The sequence below is a fragment of the Genypterus blacodes genome, unplaced genomic scaffold, assembly GCF_046128005.1.
Source record: "Genypterus blacodes isolate CSIRO-AG114 ecotype Tasmania unplaced genomic scaffold, CSIRO-AGI_Gbla_v1 ptg000076l_1, whole genome shotgun sequence".
Lineage (NCBI taxonomy): Eukaryota > Metazoa > Chordata > Actinopteri > Ophidiiformes > Ophidiidae > Genypterus > Genypterus blacodes.
The window spans coordinates 138,668-155,176 of record NW_027466885.1 but is presented as its reverse complement, the minus strand read 5'-3'; the positions used below and the strand labels follow the sequence as shown (position 1 = coordinate 155,176).

The 16,509-nt window shown below is 44.9% G+C and overlaps 1 protein-coding gene across 6 annotated transcripts in view; it reads left to right on the top strand.

Moving 5' to 3' along the window:
• The window catches only part of tpk1 (thiamin pyrophosphokinase 1), a 43,177-nt gene that overhangs the window by 8,805 nt on the left and 17,863 nt on the right, over positions 1-16,509 (top strand). For all 6 annotated transcript variants that reach the window (XM_076158249.1, XM_076158253.1, XM_076158250.1 and 3 more), the window contains exons 5-8: positions 2,942-3,011; positions 9,530-9,602; positions 11,744-11,839; positions 15,291-15,437. In XM_076158249.1, coding sequence (XP_076014364.1) covers positions 2,942-3,011; positions 9,530-9,602; positions 11,744-11,839; positions 15,291-15,437 — 386 coding nt within the window. The remainder of the gene's footprint in view (positions 1-2,941; positions 3,012-9,529; positions 9,603-11,743; positions 11,840-15,290; positions 15,438-16,509) is intronic.

Below are 16,509 nucleotides of genomic sequence, written 5' to 3'. Positions count from 1 at the left end.
ATGGGTCAACCTTTCACTAACCCCAAATAATTCAATAATACCATTTAAGTGGTCGGTGTGTGTGATTTTGTGAATGGGATGTGTGGGCAGTAGATCTCTCTTCTGGAAGCAGTATTCATCTTTTAGTCACTGTTCATCCATTAGCTCATGCAGTCGCGCTGATACTTGAGTTACTCATTGTGTAGCTGCCAGAGTTTTCTTCAAGGCCCCAGTCAGTGTAAAGTTCTAAACATGACCCGCAGCAGCCAGTCAATTACCTGCACTGCAATCAAGGACAATCGGGTGATGAGTCGAGGCATTTACACCAGAACACTTCTCGCACTCACGCATTAACAGGGAGACTGTCGACGGAAGGGGAAAGAGTGTGGGCTGTAGAGCCGTACAGGGCGCGCCATCTTGAATAATAAGAGCGCGTTCGGAGTAGGAAGACTAAGGGATCGGAGTAACACGGGGAGAGAGTGGCGACAGCGAGAGAGAAAATGAGATGTTTGCGTAAGAAATCAATCAAAAGTGGAGGCAAGGTGTAGAGAGCAGGGTGACGGATGGAGGGAGCGAGGTGGACTGATAGATGAAGGGAGAGCGTTGAGGCATCATAATGGGGATAATAATTTTTTCAGCGCTCTCTATGACCGTTTGCCCTCTCCTGTACTGCGCTAAATCTCCAGCTCGACAGGCATTAATCCTCCCCACTCACCTCATCAATACTTGCCTACTGTAGAACACTCTGGCACGCCAACGCACGCGTATATGCAACTTTCTGGCATAATCTTAATCCGCGTTAGCTACAGGGCAACATAGACCGGACCGATGATAGAAGCGACTATCATTGAAATGACACCGTTAGTTGCCTGTCACGCGGCGGCTCCGTAGCAGTGTGAGTGACAGGAGGAGTAGGTGCTGAACCCTGCAGGGAAGGATTATGATGGCTAGTTTCTTTACAAGGTCATCTTCACTGACTGCTTCTGCTGTCCCTGCACAATTCACATCAGATCACCATCACATTGTGTGTGTGTGTGTGTTTTGGTTGGTGTCTAGTGTCTGTGTTGAACTCCTTTATTAAATCCAAATGTCACGACAAGACAGGAAGGATGTCGGGGTCTCATTAGGTGTTTAATGGTTACAGTTTTGCTCTCACTTTGTGCCCATCTTCGGCAACATCCCAAAGTTCATCCTATTCAGCGGTAATTACATCGTCTCGGTTACATTTCTGCCATTTAAAGTGAGGACGAGCCGCTTGTTGATAGAGATCCAGAGAAGATGCAGCAGTGAGTAACGACACCTTGTGTGTATTTTTGAGTCTTCTTCAGGCCAGTAATAGCAACAACTTAGCACTTGTCAAAACATGATGCAAAGTGCCCGACAATAAACGGGGAGCAGAAACACAGAGATGCTATTTGTTTATGACGCACTTATTGACTCTTATGAGATCCGTTGAAGAGATGGATTAACCTTAACTACTCCCGTTTCTCAGTCGGTTACTCATCTCTGTTTGCATGGTTTCCCATTAACAACAACAACAGCGAGCTAATCATTCTGAATGTGCGCGCCCTCGCAGCTGCTCGATCAGCTTTAGCTCAGCTGTCTGTCACCGGCAGACGTCTCCAAGAGTTTCCCCTGTTTTCTTATTTACCTCTGCTAAAAGTTGTCATTTGAAAAGTCTCTCAGTCTCCCTGCGCTCTGTCACAGATCATGAATCATTTACAATCCAGTCCTTTCTTAATGTGAAACATCCACAGCGGGCGGAGAGAGTTATGAATAAAAAGCACTTCCTTGACTTTTTATAAGTGTTTCATTTAAACCGACGCAAATACAATCTCTCTCTCTTGGGCTCTCAGGAGAAGTTAGATTCAGAAGGAGAACGCCTCTGCTGGAATAATCATTTCCTCCCATTTAATGTTGCTAATGGAGTCTAACTTACTGCAGCCGAGTCAGCGAAGGTGCACACCAGCACGCGCTGTTGCATTTTTAACGCACCCTGATGATAATAATGTGTTAGAGTCTTATTAGTATGTGTATTAACTTCCAGATGGAATTAGACAAATTACATTGACGCATTCCAGTCTATGTGTTGTAGATTTGTTTGTAGGGATGAGCTCGGGTAAAGAACACAGTTGGAGAAAGACGGAAAGCGAAAATGAGACAGAAAAGGCAAACGCTCATACGCCCACGCAGGCTGATGTATAAAACAAGTATTTGCGGTCTCTCTGGCTCTCAGGGTCTGGGCGGCTTTAATAGGTGCACGTAGAATAGCACTGCTGATTCTTTGAAGTGTCTCCCCAGTGAGGAACACAGCGGCCCCGAACGGAGAAGCACTCCGGAAAAAAATACGCTGCCTTATCAATTTGAATAGAATAGAGGCCACAAAAGAGCATACATTTGCACATATTTTGCATCTTTAATTAGGAAGCCTTGAAAAAAGGTGGTGAATAACTGTGGCATTTTGGAAATCAGAAACCTTAGTCTTTTTTTGTGTCACTTAAGGGCCAAATGTTTGTTAACCACTTGTGTTTGCTGTACTTAAAGCGAGGCTATTCATAACCAATTTTGGAATTGATTCAAGTAATGAGTTATCTCCCAGCATGAGATGTTCAGATTGTGGAGCTGAGCTTTGTGTGTTTTGTACACAACGCAGCAGCGGCACTGCACTATGCTCCTTCCCGGTCTCATCACTGTGACCTTCGTGCTGAGCGCAGACACCTTGTGAGCTGAAACTCATTTCAGATACTTGTATCTGTGATCTCCTCTGTTTGGTTAGCACCCCAAAGGTCTTGACCACAGTTGAAGGTTGGAATGTAAATCAACTCGTAAATGGAGAGCTTTGCCTTCAAGCCTCCTCCATTCACCATGACAGCTGCTACAACAGGGGAACCACTCGCATCATTTTAAAACTGTTTCTTTAAAACCAGTTTAAGCCTCTCTGTCTTTCTCTTTCACTCTCCAGCTCTCTTGAGGGCTTGTGCTGATGGAGCTGCCAACCATCTTTATGACATCACTGCTGGAGAGCGTGACAGGTGAGTCTGACATGTATACGTGCACATCTGTATATGTAGCTGTGCATTAGGACTGAATGGAGAGGGTGAGCTTTTGTTACTTGTCGGTGTTTGTGTGTGACAAAGACGCTGGCACCATTGCTGTGTGTGTGTGTGTGTGTGTGTGTGTGTGTGTGTGTGTGTGTGTGTGTGTGTGTGTGTGTGTGTGTGTGTGTGTGTGTGTGTGTGTGTGTGTGTGTGTGTGTGTGTGTGCGCTTGGCTAATGGAGGGCTGTGCTGTCTGGACAGAGATGGATCTGAGGTTGTTTAGGTCCCTGAAGTGTCAGGGCTCTCACATCTACTCCCACTATGTGTATTTTGGTCAGGGTGTGAATGTGTATGTGTGTGTATTTTATATTTCTATTCTCGTTACAGCCATTTTGAGTTTAGCACCTGTGGCGAGAACAGCTGTGCAAAGTGGAGACATTTTTGCCCCCTCTGCACTTTTTAGTTGGCGTAGGTTAGTTAAGTTTGGGACTTTGGTTTGAAGTTGCAACTATTTTTCTGTTTTTCAAGAGGAATCTATGGTTCTGATATTCATCTCTATGGTGATGCTGCGGAATCGTGAACAGAATATTTACTCATGCTGTTTACTCTCCATCCTCAGCTATTAATGATGATCAAGTTTGTCAGATCTCACATGCCCGGTTGATTTAACTTCTATCAGGTCTATCCTCCATTCATCCATTCTCCATACACGCTGATCCTGTGCAGGGTCATGTCGAGTGCAGTCAATATCCCAGCAGTAGCATTTATTCACACACTCCCATATTGCAGAATGCACATTATTATAATTAAAAAATATTGTTTTCCGTTTTGTATCGTGGATCAGGAAACAAATGTGGTCACGGTTAAGTTCTCACTTAACTTTCTGCATGTTTGCGTGAGGCCAGGGCTCCGGTTTACAAGCGTAAAGTACCCACGTCTTGTATTTTCATCTGAAAACTAGCTGTGTATTTTGTATTTTGTAGTTTGTGTAAGGCCCGCCGGCAGAGGCATCGCTTCTACCCCCGTCTGTGTGTGTGACAGAACAGATCCATCTCCTGACCCTCCAGTCAGAGCACTGTCACCAGCCTCCAGCACCGAGCTGACAGCCAGGCCTCCCTCTCAGACCAATCCTGTCCCCCAAAAAGGAACGCATCACACAGCGAGCACGGTTAAAAGCTGGACTATCTTAAGGGCAGGGATGAATGTAAATCAATCACCACCAAGTAAGGGTGTATTTAACCTATCATTACCATACCTAATGGACTACAGAGAGGGAAAGGATGGGAGGAAAGGAGAGGCAGACACAGGCAATCAGTCAAAGCCACGTTTTGTGAGACTTTAACAAGTAAGGATAACACAGGAAACGGCAGAGTCATCTCATTGAATTCCCCCTAATCAATAGATGGAGGGGGGCGAGACACAGCCACACCTGCTCACTTTTCAGATATCCTAACAGACAAACAAACCCAACACACAACCTCCTCGGTAAAGATAAAGATGAAGAAACGGCGAAGCAAACGTTGCGATGCATCTTACTTCAAAAGCCAGATAAGAAGTATAGATGGTTGCCCTGCATTTTTTCTGTATGTGTGGATACTCATCACAGAGAGAACACTTTTCTCCTCTTACATTGTCTGCCAGCAAGACTATTACAAGGACATTTCTCTCTACCCAGGTATCACCTTTAAAAATATAAAATAAAAATCAAAGCACCTCAAAATATAACAAGTGTGGTATTTTGTTTGTCAGATACACTCGCTTGCCGAGAGGTCGAACGCGATCCGTCACCAAAAGATCATCCTGTCAAAGTTCTGCAAGTAAAGCGCTGCCTCACACATGCTTTACAGGTTCAGGTACAAAAGAGGGAGTCTAGGCAACGTGCTCCACAGGCTGTGCGCTGCGCTGTCATCACTTCAACCACATTCACTGCAGTTTAGGCTTGCTACGATGTGAATTATGCGACAGAGTTCTTAACAGTGCAGGTATTTGATTTGCCTCATAGGGCCTGGATCCTGGGTCTGGGCCTGACGTGGCGTTTTGGAGGACAAACCACAACGAAATGTTGCAGCGTTCTCATTTTTTTTTTAGTTTTCTTTGAAATGGAAATAATGGCAAACCTGTGATGGCAAAAAAAAAAAAAAGTCCTGACCTTGTCCTGACGTGTTTGTGTACAAGTGTAAACTCCCCACCTATCTGCCTCTGTGTGTGTGTGTGTGTTTCCAAGGAAAACTAATGAGAGCCGTGACACTTCTGGCTGCCTCTGCACCAGGTGGATGAATGAATGGCCCGCAGTTAAACCAAGGCAGCCATTAGGGGGGAAGAGATGGGATAAGTCAAGTGACATGCACATTTGGATGTTCACATATTTACAAAAGGACCTTTTACACCTTCTATCAACCCACGTCGTCCTCATCTGGATGCTGTCAGGGCCGTCACGGTCATGGTTCTGGTCAAATGGTTGGTCGAAAACATTGCTGTTAACGTCCTCAACCTAATTTGATAGATTTGCCGCTGAGTGAGTGTGACTCAGGTAGTCACCTCACTCTCCATTAGTATGCTAGTATGCCATTATTAAAGCTCTTATTCTGGCGACGTGATAACTGTGGGACCCTAAGTGCGTTGTTGCAGTCCAGTAATGGTTTGATCCTTATTGTGCTGCACTTGAGCCAGATGATGACCGGCTCCAGCTCCGACAGAGACATTCTCTCAGCACAATACAGCTTTTTACTTGTACATGAATACAAATCAGTTCTCCACATTTTTACATTCTTACTAAGTACAGTTCTTTTTCAGGTGTTCGCTCACTCTCACTCACTTAATTGTTTCTTTCCCAGGCTCATTCAACACTACGACAGGTTCTGTTTGGCTTTGACGGCGACTGGCACTCCACTTGGCATTTGCCTATTACAGTCTGATGGAAAGTGGCCTTCGGTTTATCGCTCTGTGTTGCAAATTGACATGCGGGGATTAGCTGATGAGCACAGGGAGCCCGGTCTTATCTTTTATTGTGGAAGCTTTGCCAGATCATTATTATGTTTGTTTGCTTTTTAATTGTGTTAGAATTGTGTTAATTAAAAATTCAATTTCATTCCTTTTCCTTTCCTCTCAGGTAGCCCTAAGAGTAATGCAGGGAGTTGATAAAGTTAGTGTGTGTGTGTGTGTGTGTGTCTGTGCTCGGGCTGTGTTGATTTATGATGATGCATGTTCAGTCCATTAGTCTGACTGCCTACAGGCATCTACATGATTAACTTTGGGCTTAAACACCTTAAATGCGCATTAACAAATCAACAGTTACACACACACACACACACACACACACGCATAACTGTGCACCCTGAGCAAATTTGTACAGACAAACGCAACACCAACCGATAGAGATGAGACACGACACACACACACACACACACACACACACACACACACACACACACACACACACACACACACACACACACACACACACACACACACAGCAGCGTGTGTGGGAGCCGAGGCTGATGCACCTGGGCGTTCTGCAAGTTAGGCCGTGTTTTGCGGGCCAAAGAGATCTCTGTGAGCCCCGAGTGGTCGTTTCCTCGTGCCTATTTTTGTATTACGGTGTAATTATAAACCCAGACACACCTCCATACCGCATCCGCGCTTCACCACCAAAATGACGTCTCTCAGCGTGTGTGTTTGGAGGTTGCATGTGACCTTGCGTGCTTTTCTTTGGCTAGTGTGTGTCATTCAGAGTAATTACTCCATACTTCACTACTGCCTCTCTGTCTCTCTGTCTGTGTGATTGGTAGAGGGGAGGGCAGGAGGAGCAATCGAAGCCGTACATCCTGAAATGATGAAACGAGACGGAATGAGAGCGCGGACAAACAGGACAACATTTTCATCCAATTCAGTGGCGTTATTGAAGGCCGAGCGTAAACAAAGAACCTAGTGCGTTGAGGGGAAAGTGGCTGTCTTGTTTTACCTTAATGGAGTGGATGGACGGAAGGAAGGAAGGAAGCTGCCGTAATGAAGTAGAAGAAAAGTAAATACGGTCGGCAAATCAGAGCAGATTGCGAGGAGATGACGGTGTTGGGAAGGAGACGTGTGGAGGAGAGTCAAAATCGTGCGTAGGGGAGAATAGAGAGAGAGAGGGGGAGAGAGAGATAGCTGACAGGCAAACACACACAAACACAGGCAAAGGTCACGCAGCCATCGCCGCCACCCGGTACACGGACAAAGTGGCGGTAAAATGCTCTATTTCCCATCCAAATTAAAGTGTCAGTTAATATTAATGTGGAAGTGAAGACTGTCAGACACACAGTACACACCGCGGCGCAAACACACATTCGCATGCACACACACTGACACGTTTACCCTCGCACACACAGACACAAATACTGAATTTAGAACCTCGCCCGGTCAATTACTATCAGCCGATGGAGTCATGCACACAGGTCGCAACAGGATGTGTGTGTGTGAGTGTCTGTGTTTGCGTGTAGCTCCTAACAGACTAAGTGTCACGTCGTGTCCCATCTGTCACATGAAGGTTATTTATACCCTCATTGTGAATAGAGATGCAATTCTGGTGTGCTGGGTTATAGGAGTAAGTGTCCGTCTGCATATTAAACGGGGTTTGTGCGTTTGTGCGTGTGTGCATGTTAATTCATTCCGGTGTGTGTATAATGTATGTCTGTGTGCATATATGTGCTCAAGTGCCCATAAAGTTTTTAATAAAACAGCGTACCATCTTTTTGATGTATAGCATAAGTGGAGTTGTGCTTGAGTGCCGATATGCAAAGATTGTATTAGGTGTGTGCGCGCGCGTGTGTGTGTTTCCTTGCGTACAATAGCTGTTCTGTTTGTCTTCCTGCATCTTGTGTAAATGGGAATACTGTCCAGGGCGGGAGGGAATAATCCTTTTTTTGTATATCTTTCTTCAACCGAGCGGAACATCGCTCTCGCCTCTCGCTAGGAACGCAGACGCACACGCAAACACACCACTCAACCAACCGTGAAATCGTAATGTCAGACCTGTTAATGCCTTCTAGATAGCTGCAACGCTTTGTGTGTTACCGCCGCCGCACACACACGCGCACACAAACAAATGGAATCAACAGAGCTATCCGTCTCTCTCGGAAAAGAAATGCGGTGTTCATCCGTAGCTGAAACCTAACAAGCATCTCCGACAAACGCTTCGCCATCACACACCCTGGAAACACAATAATGACTGAGGCACGCTGGGAAATTTACATTCACAATGCAAAGCCAGCGTGCACATGAATTCCCAACCCTCCTCCCACCCGCCCACTTTAATTTGCAGGTGTAATCCTCTTAATTACATGTGTGTGAACACGGCGTTTTAACTCATTTATGCAGTTAACACCTTGTATTTTCCATTAATTCAGTTAGCAGGCTTTGTCGTGTACGTTAATTCGCCGTAATGCCTGGCATTCAAATGAACCGGGTGCAGAAAATTAATATGCAAAGACGTTTCCCTCTTGTTGGTTTTTCTCTTCATTTCATAAGCCGGTTTGCAAATCCAGATAAGAAAGTGTTCGGATCAAAGACAGTCAAGTCCGCAGTTGGGCCTGCGTTCAGGTGCCGGTGTGTCCACGTCGTTCCAGTTAGTCTGAGCTGGTTTGGATACTTTATATTCAACCGGTGGCACAAATAACCGAGTGTTTTTGATGAAGTGCGTCACCGATAACAGCATGCACATTCTGACTGTGTTTGTCGTGCAAATGAAGAGTGCTTAAGATGCCAGCATGGAGAAAATCCATCTCAGTACACACGGCTCCCGTTTCAACCAGGAAGAATATAAATGTAAATTCCTTTTCATATAAGGTATCAAGTTGTGGGTTAAAAATAAGAAATGGCAGGTGTGTTCCAGTTTGAGTGGCATCTCAAGTTGTGCTTTTTTATTAATATGGAGTTTGGGCACGTGTGTGTGTGTGTGTTGTGTGTTTTTCAATGTTCTGGAACACAAAATTGTCCAAATTAAATGTAGTTCTCATTTATTTCCTGCTTTTCCTTCATTGCAGCTTCTATCGTATACTGTGATGAATCATTAGTATAAATTAAATTATACTGTGTGTGTGTGTGTGTGTGTGTGTGTGTGTGTGTGTGTGTGTGTGTGTGTCACTGTGACTTTGTTTTTGAGTATATTAGCTTGAGTGTATCGGCGTAAACAGAAAGAATAGTTTGTGTCTGCCAGGTTGTATACACGCACAACAATCCATGTATCTCTGCAGTCTGGTGTGTGTGTGTGTGTGTGTTTGTGTGTGTGTCAGTGTATGAGAAAGAGCCTGGCGCACCTCCACTGAGACTCGCCCTGTCACTCTCCCTCTTTGTCGATTCCCCCTGCAGTGTCACTCCTCTCCCTCGCCGCACAGATCAAAGAGTTGACATATGACCCGATGTCCTCCCTTCCCCGTCTCTCCTCCAACACTGTCTGTCTCTGTCTTTCTTACCATCTTAACCCCCCTCTGTCTGTCACTCTCCCCCTCTCGCCTCTCTCTCTGTCCTTACATCCAGTTTCCTGCCTGACTATATCAGCGGGGATTTTGATTCCATTACTGCAGAGGTCAAAGCTTTCTATGCAGACAAGGTGAGTGGAAAACAGATTCAAAGTTGGAGTTGCTGACTCAGATATAGGCAACAATGTCGCATCATTTGTTTGATTTTCTTGGTTATAAGTTTATGTGAATCATATTTTTGGTGTCCAAGAGAAGTCAGACTTGCTGTATTTCATTTGTGCTCTTACAAATCCATGCAGGCAGAAACTTTGCAAAGAATAAACGACTCCTTCCGTCTCTTAGCAACTCATTTACCACTTATCTGGCACAGAATTACAATGAATCGTTTATAAACATGCACAGCAAATTAATTAATTCTCACAGACTGTTACTTCTGATATATTCTCCACTGATAGATCAAAAGGTGTCGTCGTTAACACAGATTTTCAAAAGGAAAAGTTCTTTTCTTCTTTGCTGACGACGCGCCTGTACAGACTTATTTGTTTGACACCGTGCAAACTTTGAAGTGTGCACTGTGTCACAGAGTGGGCCGCTTCGTGTGAGAGAAGAAAGACGGTTTACGGGCACAGCCTGAGGAGCTGGGATTGCTCCTGTTTGCCTTTGCTGCCGTCTTGATCTTTCTTGCGAGGGAAACAAGCTGAAGGCGTTATCCAACAAAATATAGTTCTCGTCTCGTCGATAACTCACAATGACAGGTCGAAATGTGGACAACTGAAGGCCTCATACATGCTATAAATACACATATATACATCAGGCTCATAACTACGTGCTTTACTTTAACTGGGCACTCTTTGACCTCACATCTGCATCTGTCTCATGTCATTACGTCTCTTCATGATCTGAGCTATCAAAGCACTTTTATATCCAGATTTGCTGCAATGATCTGATGGCTAATTCCTCTCATCACATGCACGATACCACTCGGAAACTTTGAATAAGAAAAATTCGGTGAAATGCGGGTGTCATCTCGTCACTTCTTACTGTCGACACTGATGACGGAAGACAGTGAAGACGGTTAATTTGCGATAACATTGTTTTTTTTTTTATCAGATTTATTATTATCCAGGTTTTTTTACTAGTTAATAAAAATGGGAACTCTGCAAAGTCACCAGGAAAGATAAATTTAATTTTATTGTTTAAGTTCAATATTACAGTATTCATCCTATATCTTCATCCTCATCATCCTCATCATGGCTCCCTGTGTCTCTTAACTGTCCAATAGATTTCTTCATGTCCACAAATCTAGTGAGAACTATCCAAGGCCATAAAAGTAAAAATGCAAATTCCAGGGTGTAGTGGACTCTCTTTTGTTTTCAAAAGGAAAATGTCAAAGCGGAACACTTGGGAGGAGGAGAAACACGGTTCAGTAGATAATAGATACAGGGGAAGGAGTCAGGGACACTCACACACACCCACACAAAACACCTACGAGGAAGGGAAATGGAGTTTCCTGTGTGATCTTTGTGCTCTGTCACTGGGTGTGTTTCTGCGATTACACACAGTGTTTACTGTTTGAAATGCAGATCCAATACTTCATCACACACACACACCTGCATGCGGAGACATAGGATGCCATCTGCGGTGGCTTACTCTTTTGCTCACCCTATTTCTGTCTCTGTAGTCGTCTGTAACATAAGCGGTTTTTTTTCACAAATATCACACAGGCTGCCTGGAAAAAAGAGCAATATCTTTTTTTCTGTCAGAGGGAACAGAATCGTATGGTAATGCTCCCAAAGCAGAACAATAAGAAAGTTTGAGGCTTCCCTTCAGAGATTTGTTGGAAACGGTGAATAATTCTGCATAAGCGGAAGATAGAGAAAAGAAAAAGAGAAAGCAAACCATAAGGGAGAGAGAAAAAAGAGAGAGAGAGAGGGCGATGAGAGGAGGGGCGGGAGGATGGATGCGATCAAACAGAGCGCGGCGGATGAGTTTGTGTGTGTGCGGACTGCTCTGTGTGTGTCAGTGTAATAGGGAAAGTGTATCTCAGAGAGGAAGTGACAGATGGAGGAACCCAGAGCACGACTGTTCACCTGGACTCTGTAGTTTAAGGCCACTGACTGGAACCTCTACATTATTCAGCAAAAACAGCATGTAGACAACTGAACAAGAGAAAACACAAATTCACTCCGTCTCTTTCTTCCTCTGTGCCTTTTGTGTTTATCTCCCCCTTTGCTTTTCCTTTGTAACCACGCTTGTGTGTCCGTGTGTGCAGGGATGTCGACTGATAGAGACGGCCGACCAGGATCTAACAGACTTCACCAAATGTCTGGCCATCATGCTGGAGGAAATTCAGAAACGGCAGTTAAAGGTGACCAACAACACACACACACACACACCGAGAGAACAAAATCTAACTAAGTCTTAGTAGGCGCCTCTTAGTCTCAGTAGTCTCAAATATTTGTCTGCCTTGTGTGAAGGGATCAGATGGATAAAGAACGTGTGTATCCGATGTAGGGAGTCAGTAGGATGTCAAGGTAAGCGAGAGACACGGACGGGAACATGTGACGCATGTGCTTCACCTATTCAGCGTGCATACGTAAGCCAGCCTTCACGAGTGTGCAGCAATACTACAAGAGACAACCGAGTCAACAGTATCAGGTCTGGGAGTATCAAAATAGAGCAGGATGTTCTTTTTTTTTGGGAGGTAGGGAGAGAGAAATAAACGCTGAAGAGGAAAGTAATGACTTGGACAGCATTCATCTGTGAGGCATTTCATAACGACGTGATGTTGAAGCGTCAGGACTGAGCTGCCAGCCTGAGCAAAAAAGCCCGCGCCCAGCCAACTGCTGCAGCGTTCTGATCCAGAGACTGACTGGATTTCCATTCTGACTCACAATATGTCGTTGAACAATGTGCACAGCATACGCCGGGAACGGAAAAATAATTTACAAACGGCACGAGTCCAATTTTTTTGTCTTTCCTCCCTCCCTCTCAAACATCGCGCCACCATCAGGATTCTTTTCTTTTTTTCTTAGAAGCACACAGACTGTTTCAATCAACTCAGAGAGCCCCAATCACTTCACATCCCTAAGCTGATAACCAATGAGGGTGACGTAGGCTTGCACACACACACACAGAGACACACACACACACACACGGCCGCATTGTGCATGTTTTTAAGGTTTTTCCGGCTTTAATGGAAGATATACTTTTGTCCTTCCTTCCCCGGGCCTGTTTCCAGCATGGCTAATATTGACTCTGCCTTTGAACTGGCACAGGCTGTTTGTCTGCCTGCGAGAGATAGGAGGAGGCATGCAATCGCTTTTCGACGCTCTACACAAGTCGCCGACGATGGCTTTTTTGTTTGTTTGCCAGCACCCCCCCCCCCCCCCACACACACACACACACACACACACACACACTTTCCTTCACCAATTACGAGCCCGTTTGACCTTTTGTTCCCGTCAACATTTTGCGAGTAGGTGTCGGTTCTGTATAAGTAGGAATTCTGTAATAATTTCCTATCACGCTCCGTTTTTTGCTCACTTTAAGTAATTCTCGTTCATCTGCACCCTTAAAATGAATAACAACAGAATGCTTTGCAGATTAAGGTGCAGTGTGCTCGTCTTTGAGCTGATTCAACTTCTGAATGTGTCCCTCCACGCAGCTTAGCATCCCATTTAGAGAATTTATCTCATCGCGTCGAGTGCCAGCCCCCCAAAATTTCTATCACAGGATTAAAGTGAGTGGGTGAGTGTGTGAGTGTGTGTTTCTCACAAGCCTCAACCTTCCTAGTTAGCTTCTCCCTCCCCGGGTCCACGGAAACACGACTCATCGCCGCTCTCGTTATCGGTCCATCATCCATCATAATGGGACGTGATGTTTTTGTTGATCTCCAATCCGCCGCTCGTCGCTCCGACTCCCCCCCAACCAATCAGGGGAGGAGAGACGGAGCAACCGGATCTGCTCAGCCAGCTTGTTAAATATGCTACATCCAATTGTGACATTCTGCCCGCACTGTTGATTTTCTTGCGGCAAACAAACATGAAATAGGAAACAATCAAATGTAGCCCAGACTGCAGAAGCGTCGGAGAGATGTCTGCTAACGTCTGATCTGAGGGGGAAACCTTTCTAGTGACTTTTGCCTCTGTTTTCTGTCATTTCCATATGAAAACAAGCTTTGTTCTTTGTTCTAATCAGAGCATCACTGTTACAATTTGTTCCTTTTTGATCTCTGCTAATAAGGTTTAATCACGAGATATAAATAGTAATGAAGGTAGGAGAGAAAAACAAAAAGGAAAACAATTCTGCGATGAGATGCCAGACCTTGATAGCGTTTCTAATTTGACAGACTTGACACACGCGTTTTGCTAGTTTAAATACTTGATGTCTGTTTTAATAGCAAATGAACCGTCTGCGAAAAGAAATATACCTTGTTGGATATAAAGAGACAATTTCACTGCGAGTGTTTCTTTCTCTTTAGACCAATTTGTTAGCTATAGTTCACACACGCATACAGCATCAGTGAAGTTTGTTTACCAAGCCTTGTTGTTTACCAAGCCTTGTTGTTTACCGCGAACGCGACGCGTCTGCGATGGAACGCGGGGGCGTTAGCCAGATGTTGAAATAACCCGGAGCTCTGCCCTCGGTTTCCCTCCCCTGAAGGAGCTACAGAGGGGAGACATTAATAGCCCAGATACATTCAGTTCCATAAAGACTTTCTCAGTAGTCTGACGCCCTCACGGAACAAACCGCAGCACAGCAGGGGATCTGAGACCGTCGCTTCTGGAAATCTTGAATGTACTCTTATAATATGATGAAGAAGCTGGTTGTGGTGTTTCAAAGTAGCGAAGGGAAAATTGAAATGCGTTTCTTAAGTAGCTATGTGACACTGTGGCAGTTTGCAAAATTGTAATCTCAACTGGCTAATATACAAGAAATTGCTACCATGAAACAAATCAGCAGTAATATGAGCGCTTGTGACGCACATCTAGAACATTAAAGGACATTGGCAACTAAATAAAAGTTTTTTCTGAATATGTAGAGGTGAAATAGCAATCTGAAGGCAATTGACAGACTTTTATCTCAGCACCAGCCTGACTGCATTACACGATTGATTACTTGAACTGTGTTTCACCCCCGATGATTTGCGGCAGCGGCAACCAGCATCAACAAAGGCATTAGACAATAATTTGACTTCTGACACGAACATATTTGTTTACTGTCTTACTTATACATCTCAGGGAAGCAGGAAGAAAGTGGAAACATGGAAGTGGAGCGAGTGTGATTGATGCTATTTTGGTTCACCTCTCTATGTTCATGTGACTATCAGTTGTCAGCCTCTGACTGTGCCTGCCCGCTCCACTCTGCCGGGTTTTAAGCCTGTCAGCCGGCTGCTTTCTGACTGTTTGGGGACATGTACAGGTAAATAAGAGCTGGGAGTTATAAATATAATACAAAGCTAAGAGGTATTTTAGCTTCGGAGGAAATAGATGTCTGGAATTGTATTAACTAGGACTTGGCTTGCTGCTGTGTTCACCTTTTTCATTCAAAGACAAGAGGTTTACCTCCGTCGTAAAGGCCTGAATTAATGCTGTGATCCCCGCTTCTTTAATTATTCCTTCCCCTCAGGGTGTGTGTTTCATCCCATTTTCTTTTGTTTGTTGTCTGATAGCTTCTTTTCGCTCCTCCTCTTGTTGTTTCGTCAGTCCCGGCCTCTGTCACCTTGCCATAAGCTAATAAACTTCCCTTCCCGTCAAATCAAAGAAGCTCAACTGGTCCGGAATTTTAAAACAGGATTTCTGTCTCCGTGTCTCAAGGTGGACGCCATCGTGACGCTAGGCGGTCTCGCGGGCCGGTTGGACCAGACCATGGCATCAATCGAGACCCTCCATCACTCTCTGTCCATGACAAGGCTCCCCCTGTTGATCATACAGGGGACGAGCCTGGCGTGTCTCCTCAGAACCGTAAGTGCATCACTGAGCCGCCACCATACATGACGCGACTCAACTGAGTTTATTTAGTGCTGCAGTGCGTCTTTAAGCTGCCTGTTGTGGTTGTAAAAATTCATTATCGTCAGGACGCTTATGAAAAATATACATATGGCGTTCATGCAACCCCTCAGTGCTTCTGTAACCTCATCACCATTGCCCCCCGCGCCTCCTAATCATGCCTCTCCCAGTCCTTCTCTTCATTTTCTGTTCTCCTTTAAAACTGTGCTGCTAAAACTGTTTCCACCTTGATTGGAGACTTGAACACTCTGCTTCTTTGTTAAGTAATCACTTCAAGAACAGACAGACAAACACACACACACACACACACACACACACACACACACACACACACACACGCTCTCTGCTCTTATGTTGCCCCAATTTGCTGTTGTGCATGACAGAGAGTCTCTTTTGATGCTCCCAAATTGTTTTTCCCTCCACGCCATCCACTTTCTCAAGCTCCTCAGTTGATTGAGTTCAGAAGTGGGCTGAGCAGCAGCCAGTTGGACACAAAGTAGGTTTCTTTCCTTTTTTTCGCCTGTTTTCCAGGACAAACAGCAAACGTCACACTTCCTGACGATGCCTGGTAATACACAACGTAAACCTCTCCGTCTTGTCTCTCTTTCATACACACACACACACTCTCTCTCTCTCTCTCTCTCTCTCTCTCTCTCTCTACTTCACATGATTATTCCAAAGGCGCGTTGTCATTGTCATTTGCCGCTTCATACCTCGACACCTCCAATTAATCTTACTTCACCGCGGGTAAATTAAGCTCGTTTGTCAATGCGGTGCCAATTCGCCGCCGACTGATGCACGCAGACGTTCGTACACGAAGGTGAACGCAACCTTCCGAAAGGCCCCCACGTTGTTTGTTCAAGTTACACCGGTAATTGAAGTGTTTGTACTGTACTCCGAGTTCGGGCGGCGTAATCCGAAAACACAGACGCATGTGAACGCAACTAATTAACACTTGAGATTCCAAGTAATGCAAATTTGTCAGTTTGGAACGCTGTACATCACCTGGATGAGCACCAACTCCGCC